Raw genomic sequence first — 8,446 nt, forward strand, 5'->3', positions numbered from 1 at the left:
TAACTAAAAGGACAAACGGAGAGAAAAGATGAAATATGAATGTTATCTCGCCAATAATATAAACGAGGATAGTAAGAGTTTCTATGGATGTATAAAGAGTGAAGAAGAGGCAAGAGTGGGTTGCTGGAGAATGATGCAAGGGAAGAGATAACGGGAAATCCAGAAATGGCAGAGGAATGGAATAACATTTTTGAATCAGTCTTCACAGTGGAAGACACCAGCAGGGTGCCTGAAATTCCCGAGAGTCAGGGGGTGGAAGTTAGTGGAGTGGCAATTACTAAGGAGAAGGGGCCAGGAAAACTGAAAGGTCTGAGGGTGGATAAGTCACCTGGACCAGATGGACTGCACCCCAGTTTTCTGCAGGAGGTGGCCTCAGAGATTGTGGAGGCATTAGTTGTGATATTTCAAGAATCAATAGACAATAGACAATAGGTGCAGGAGTAGGCCATTCGGCCCTTCGAGCCAGCACCGCCATTCAATGTGATGATGGCTGATCATCACCAATCAGTAACCCGATCCTGCCTTCTCCCCATATCCCCTGACCGCTATTTTTAAGAGCCCTCTTTTGAAAGCATCCAGAGAACCAGCCTCCACCGCCCTCTGAGGCAGAGAATTCCACAGACTCAGAGAAAAAGTGTTTCCTCGTCTCCGTTCTAAATGGCTTGCCCCTTATTCTTAAACTATGGCCCTAGTTCTGGCCTCCCCCAATATCGGGAACATGTTTCCCGCCTCTAGCCTGTCCAAACCCTTAACAATCTTATATGTTTCAATGAGATCTCCTCTCATCCTTCTAAACTCCAAAGTGTACAAGCCCAGCTGCTCCATTCTCTCAGCATATGACAGTCCCGCCATCCTGGGAATTAACCTTGTAAACCTATGTTGCACTCCCTCAATAGCAAGAATGTCCTTCCTCAAATTAGGGGACCAAAACTGCACACAATACTCCAGGTGTGGTCTCACTAGGGCTGTGTACAACTGCAAAAGGACCTCTTTGCTCCTATATTCGATTCCTCTTGTTATAAAGGCCAACATGCCATTCGCTTTCTTCACTGCTGTACCTGCACACTTCCCCTTTTCCCAATCAATAGAGTTAGGAGTGGTACCTGAAGATCGGAAAATTGTGAATATCACCCCGCTTTACAAGAAGGGAGCAAAGCAGAATAGTGGGAACAATAGGCCGATTAGCCCGACTTCGGTGGTTGGTTAAATTTTAGAGTCAATTATAAAGGATGAGGTTACGCAGTACTTAGTTCACGATAAAACAGGCCGGTCAGCATGGTTTTGTGAAGGGAAGGTCTTGCCTGACGAATCTGCTGGAGTTCTCCGAGGAAGTTAATAGCAGGACAGACAGAGAGAAGGGGAGGCTGTAGATGCTGTTTACCTAGATTTTCAGAAGGCTTTCAATGTGCCGCATGTCAGGCTGCTAGGGAAGATGAGAGTCCTTGGTATTAAAGGGAAGATACTAGAATGGATTGCGGGCTGGCTGGATGGCAGAAGGCAAAAAGTTGCAATAAAAGGCACTTTTTCAGGTTGGCTGCCAGTGACTAGTGGAGTTCCACAAAGAAGTGCTGGGGGCCACTTCTCTTCACGTTGTATATTAATGATTTCGACTAGGAGATTGAAAGCTTTGTGGCCAAGTTTGCAGATGATGCTGCGATAGGCAGGGCAGAATAAGAAAGGACTCTGCAGAAAGACTTGGACAGTTTAGGAGAGTGGGCAGAGAAGTGACAGATGGAATTCAGTGTAGCAAAGTGCGGAGTCATGCATTTTGGTAATAAAGGCATAGATTATGTTCTAAATGGAGAGAGAGAATCCAGAAATTAGAGGTACAGAGAGACTTGGGAGTGCTGGTGCAGGACTCCCAAAAAGCTACTTTGCAAGTCGAATCAGGAGTAATGAAGGCAAGTTCAATGCTAACATTTATATCAAGAGGACTGTAAAACAAAATCAGAAAATTCTGAGGCTCCATAAGGAGCTGGTTATACCGCATTTGGAGTACAATGAGCAAAATTGGGCCCCGTTTCTGAGGAAGGATGTGCTGGCTCTGGAGAGGGTCTCGAGGAGATTGACAAGAATGATTACAGGTTAGCATATGATGAGCTCTTGACAGCACTGGGCCTCTACTCACTGGAGTTTAGAACGTTGAGGGTGAACCTCATTGAAACTTACAGAATAATGGAAAGCATAGATAGAGTGGATGTGGAAAGGATGTTTCCACTGGTGGGAGAGTCTAGGACCAGAGGTCATAGCCTCAGAATTAAAGAGCGTTCTTTTAGAAAGGAGGTGAGGAGGAACTGCTTTAGTCAGAGGGTAGTTAATCTGTGGAACTCATTGCCACAGAGGGCTGTGGAGGTCAAGTGTGGATATTTTTAAGGCAGAGATAGACAAATTCTTGATTTGAACGGGTGTCACAGGGAGAAGGCAGGAAAATGGGATTAGGAATCCGAGAGAGATCAGCCATGATTGAATGGTGCCGTTGGCTTGATAGGCCGATTGGCCTAATTCTACTCCAAAATCTTGTGAACTTGGGAACTTGGGAAAACTTACAATCGGAAGAAGTCAACTTTAAACATTTTAAAAGTTGGTGAACTTTAGTCAATTTATGTTATTTTCCAAGTGAACAATAAAAAATAATGTATAATGCATCAGAGAGTTATGATCCACATGTTGTAGCATGTTGAGTAGTTATTCCAATCTTGCTCCAAAATAATATTGTGAAATTGTTAAACTTGTACTCGCTAGAATTTAGAAGATTGAGGGGGGATCTTATAGAAACTTACAAAATTCTTAAGGGGTTGGACAGGCTAGATGCAGGAAGATTGTTCCCGATGTTGGGGAAGTCCAGAACAAGGGGTCACAGTTTAAGGATAAAGGGGAAATATTTTAGGACCAAGATGAGAAAAACATTTTTCACACAGAGAGTGGTGAATCTGTGGAATTCTCTACCACAGAAGGTAGTTGAGGCCAGTTAATTGGCTATATTTAAGAGGGAGTTAGATGTGGCCCTTGTGGCTAAAGGGATCAGGGGGTATGGAGAGAAGGCAGGTACAGGATACTGCGTTGGATGATCAGCCATGATCATATTGAATGGCGGTGCAGGCTCGTAGGGCCGAATGGCCTACTCCTGCACCTATTTTCTATGTTTCTATGTTTCTAAACTCTGATAAACAAAGTTCCTCAGATTTAGATTAAAATATTATTCAAGCTATATTCACGAACAGGTGAGATTTTGTTTCAACATTAAAGGAAGGAGAGATTCAAAGGTATTAGCAGTAAGGAGAGGTTGTGCAAACGTGGATTGATTTCTCGGGAGCGTCAGAGGCTGAGGGGAAACCTGATCGCCGATGACTATGTTGAGAATCATAGATAGGGTGGACAGTTAGAATCTTTCTGCCAGGGATGGAAATGTCAAAAAACTGGAGCTTTAAGGGCGTGTCCCACAGCGATTTTTTTCAGCGCATCCGGGCATCACTGACTGACGTATCAGGTCACCGAAAAATTTGCGGCGTGACGCGGCGTGATGACGTATTGATGCGCGGTGTTTTTCTCAAGTGTCGCAACATTTTTTTGTCACCGCTGGATTTTGAAATGTTCAAAATCCTTTGGCGACACTGATATGATGCCGGCAGTCGCCGAAAAAAAATCACCAAGTGGGACAAGCCCTTCAAGGAGATGTATGGGGCAAGTTTTTTAACCAGAGGATGGTGGGTGCCTGGAACACGTTGTCAGGTGTGGTGATGCAGATACTACAGTGGTATTTAAGAGGCTTTTAGATAAGCACAGGGATTAGAGGGATATGGATAACATGCATGGCCAAAGGTAGACACAAAATGCTGGAGTAACTTAGTGGGACAGACAGCATCTCTGGAGAGAAGGAATGGGCGACGTTTCCTGCCGAGACCCGTCATCAGACTGAAGAAGTGTCTCGACCCGAATCGTTACCCATTCCTTCTCTCCAGAGATGCTGCCTGTCCCGCTGAGTTACTCCAGCATTTTGTGTCTACCTTCGATTTAAACCAGCATCTGCAGTTCTTTCCTACACACGCAAGGCAGGGATTAGTTTAACTTGTTTGGCACATACATTGTGGACCAAAGGGCGGGAGCCATCTGTGCTGAACTATTCTATGTTTAAAAATTGTATAAACTTCTGCTCTCTGAAAATTGAAAATGTTATTTAATGAAAAAGTGTCGATATTCTACATTCTGTACCTTCCCCTTGGCTCTCTATTCATTGTGCTTCAGTTTGACTTGATTGTATTAGGTATAGTATTATCTTCTTCTTCTTCTTGCGTATGGCGTGCACAGCCTAAAGTTGTAGGACAACTTGTACTATTTGATCATATTTGATTGTGCAAGCCAGGTTGATTGCATTAATCAAAACAGGGCGGACCGCGTGAAGGTTGCAATCTCCCACCCCATAGTATTATCTGACCTGTTTGGATAGCATGCAAAACAAAGATTTTCATTGTACCTCAGCAAAAATAAACCTAGACATAAAGTATCATTCTGCAGATTTTCAACCAGAAATAATAACCTTCGCTCTGCTTCCACAGATGCTGTTTTATCTGCTGAGTTTTTTTGTTAGCTTCAGTGTGCAACTTCTACAGTCTCTTGTGATTCCATTAAAAACAATGTAAAAGCTGGACCTCAATTAACCAGGAGACTGTTTAGCATGGATTAGTATAGAGATACAGCATGGAAACAGGCCCTCCTGCCCGCTGAATCCAGCGATCCCCGTACACTAACACTGCCCTACACACAAGGGACAATTTGCAATTTTAACAAAAGTCAATTAACCTACAACCCTGTGGGGTTTTGGAGTGCGGGAGGGAACCGGGGAGAACATACAAACTCCGTACAGACAGCATCCATGGTCAGGATCAAACCCAGGTCTCTTGAGCTGTAAGGCAGCCACTTGACAGCTGCCCCACTATGCTGCCCCTTTTTTTCAGCCAGAGGTTGAAAGAAAAGGCATGGCACTGTGGCACAGCGGTAGAGTTGCTGCCTTGCAGCGCCAGAGACCCCGGTTCAATCCTGACTACGGGTGCTGTCTGTATGGAGTTTGTATGTTCTCACTATGAAGTGGGTGGGTTTTCTCCGGGTGATCCCGTTTCCTCCCGTACTCCCAAAGACTTATAGATTTGTAGTTTAATTGTCTTCAATTGAATTGTAAATTGTCCCCAGTGTGTGCAGGATAATGTTAGTGCGCGGGGATCGCTGGTCGGCGCGGACTCGGTGGGCCGACGGGCCTGTTTCCGCGCTGTGTCTCTAAACCAAACTAAAAAATGAGTTTAATAGGCAATGCATGGAAATATTATCTGGGAGAAATTGGATTGTGTTTCTTTGCATTGGGTGGGTGGAAGTGAAGCACGTGGGACCACGTACTCAGCAGGTGTTTATCTTAAACACGCAAACGCAGAAGGGTGATGCTCATTGATAGAGAGCAAGCCCAACCCACCAAAGGGCCAGCCTACTACAGTCGGAGTTTGGTCTGAGATATGCTCCGCTGCAGACTATAAAAATGCAGACAAGACTCCAGACCAACACCAGCTTTCTCGTGCAAGAAGTAGCAGTGAAAGATTAACAGACACAATGGTGACTCTGACTAAAGAACAGGCTGACATCATCGAAGAAATTTGGAGCCATGTGGACAAGAAGCTTATAACTGCTCGTGCCCTGGAAAGGTATGATGAGAATGTCTTTTTGTTTCAAGTTTAATTCATGCATTATATCTTCACGTCTGGTTGAATTGAAGGTTCTGTCATTCTCAATGCTTTCGTAAACCTTGTTACAGAGTGAGGGAGCTTGTATTCCACAGGTTCACCGAGGTTCGGGTCAACTTTATGGAAGCTCATCAGATAACGTGATGCAAAATGGTGCAGTGAAAACAGCAGTACAACCCAGCCACCCTCTATCGTGGGGTAGGCCGGCTCCCCTTCCACCCCCCCTCTCCCCCACCCCCCCCCCCCCCCCCCAATCTTTGCACATCCCCAAATCCAGGACTTTCCTCTCATCACTTTAATTTCACGTTTCGTGTATCTTAAGTAAGTAAGTACGTTTATTGGCCAAGTATTCACATACAAGGAATTTGCCTTCGTGCTCCGCCCACAAGTTCTTGTTGTATCTTGTTGTATTTTATGACTATTTGGCAGACCAATTAACCTCCTGGGGTGAATAAAGTTATATCGTATTGTAGCGTGCTGTTTGAGTTTGAATGACTCTCACCCAAACGTTGGCAACTTTGCTTTTTTCCCCCCTCCAGGGTGTTTGCAGTGTATCCCTGGACGACCAGACTATTTTCCAAGCTGAATGGGAAATTCAAAGCCACCGATGCTGGAGTCCAAGAACATGCGGCCAAAGTGGTATCAGCTCTGGACATTGCGGTCAAGAACATAAATAACATCAACTTCAAACAACTCAGCAGCGAACATCAAAAAATCGGAGTGGACACACAGAACTTCACGGTGAGAATTGATCATTTTACTATCCATTTTATTTTTGCCAAGGGGATGTTGCAAGTACAGTCAGGTTTCAGACTCGGAGCAGAGTGTGTCAGCACAACATGGAGGATTGAAACGCCATGGAAAATAAAGTTTTCTTTAGTAAAAGGATTTCCAATCGATATTTCAGTTCAGTTTAGTTTATTGTCACGTGTACCCAGGTACATTAAAAAGTTTTTATCTTGCGTGCAAAGTTGGACGGGAACATTGGACATCGGGTTCACAGATTGGAGGAATGTTATCAGTTATAGGCACCGGCATACTGATTCACACACTGGATCAGACACAAAATGCTGGAGTAACTCAGTGGGTCAGGCAACATCTTTGGAGTTTGCCACGGTGCAGGTTTAGCTGACCCGCTGAGTTACTCTTCCATTTTGTGTCTATGTTTGGTGTAAACCAACACCTGCAGTTCCTTCCTACACGCACATGTCTTTCTATTCAACGTTAAATAATGTATCTAATTGCCTTTTCATATGTTTAAAAAAAATTCCTACATGTATGATACGTTCGTTGGGAGATTAGAGATTTGTTTTCCAGCTTTGTTTAAAATGCATATCATTTTTTTTTTCCAGGCTTTGGGACAAACATTCATTGTTGAACTCGCCCTGCAGTATAAACTTCAGTTCACCACCAAAAAGCATGTAGCCGCCCACAAGTTTTTTAAGCAGGTGGCGGAAGCACTGTCCAGCAACTACCATTAAATTGAAATCCACCGGCATCTTCTATACTTCAAAGAAAGAATGCAATGAAAACTTGCATCTTCAATATCTAAGATATTCTGTCTGCTTGCTTAAAGAACTATCTGGTTCTAATTACGCTGGAATAAAGTTGGTGTGAATTGCCTCTTTGTATGCAGATTTATCCACATGTTTTGGAAAATGTCTCTTAGTTTTCATTCTGCTTCAATAAAGAACCAATATTAACCCCAACAATTGCAATATATGAATTCTTTATTTAACTTAAGCATAATGACAATTTGGATCACAAATGATCCGTGGCTTTGTGGGCAAGTTGGCCAAAGGGCCTGTTTCCACACAGTATGTTTCCATGACTCTATCTCCAATTTGGTTTAGATACAGTGCAGTAATAGGCCCTTCAGCCCACCGTGTCAGAACCCACCAGTGATTCCCGCACATTAACACTATCCTACACACTGGGGACAATTTTTTTAGATTTATACCAAGCCAATTAACCTGCAAACCTGTAGGTCTTTGGAGCGCGGGAGGAAACTGAAAATCTCAGAGACAACCCACGCAGGTCACGGGGAGAACTTACAAACTCCATACAGACAAGCACCCGTAGTCAGGATCGAACCTGGGTCTCTGGTGCTGTAAGGCAGTAGCTTTACCGCTACGCCACCATGCCTCCCAGGGTTTGATCCTGACTATGGGAGCTGGCTCTGCGGAGTTTGTATGTTCTCCTTGTGACCGTGTGGGTTTTCTCCCAAATATAAAAATGAGACATATTTCAGAAGAGTCTTACTCTTCCTTTGGACATGGTAAAGTATTTTACACTCAATGAGATATATTTGAAGTACATTCATATTGAACGTCAGAGAGCCACAATAGTCACTATTTGATCAATCCGACCCTTGTTCAAATAGTGTACCAGAGAAATCAGTCAAGGTCTACTGTTAATATGGTCAGTTTGGGCTTGTCAATAAATCTGAATAGTTAAGTATTCAAGAGCAAGTTTTAGAAGTGAGTGGTTTGCGTGTGCAACATCCCTGCCCTTGCTCAAATATTGTATCAAAGAAACAGGCAGGGTCCTCTGTTAAAATGCATGTTCCTTACTTGTGGCAAATTAGAAAAATGACTTACACATTACCAAGTCTGAATCCTTGCTTTAGTTTAAGCATTGTAGCGGCATCTGCTAGCGCACGCATATATCGAACCCGCCGTTCGGAAGCCGCGGTCACGTGACTCGGGAGGGGCTTCTTGTTT

General features: G+C 43.9%; 1 protein-coding gene across 1 annotated transcript; it reads left to right on the top strand.

Moving 5' to 3' along the window:
* Nucleotides 1-5,541: 5,541 nt before the first annotated feature.
* On the top strand, nucleotides 5,542-7,432 carry LOC116985883 (hemoglobin subunit beta-like). Its single transcript, XM_033040985.1, has 3 exons — nucleotides 5,542-5,684; nucleotides 6,263-6,464; nucleotides 7,076-7,432. Exons 1-3 carry the CDS (start codon nucleotides 5,593-5,595, stop codon nucleotides 7,202-7,204), a joined length of 423 nt encoding a protein of 140 aa, XP_032896876.1. The 5' UTR covers nucleotides 5,542-5,592; the 3' UTR covers nucleotides 7,205-7,432.
* The last annotated feature ends 1,014 nt before the right edge of the window (nucleotides 7,433-8,446 follow it).

This window comes from Amblyraja radiata, chromosome 22 (assembly GCF_010909765.2).
Source record: "Amblyraja radiata isolate CabotCenter1 chromosome 22, sAmbRad1.1.pri, whole genome shotgun sequence".
Classification (NCBI taxonomy): domain Eukaryota; kingdom Metazoa; phylum Chordata; class Chondrichthyes; order Rajiformes; family Rajidae; genus Amblyraja; species Amblyraja radiata.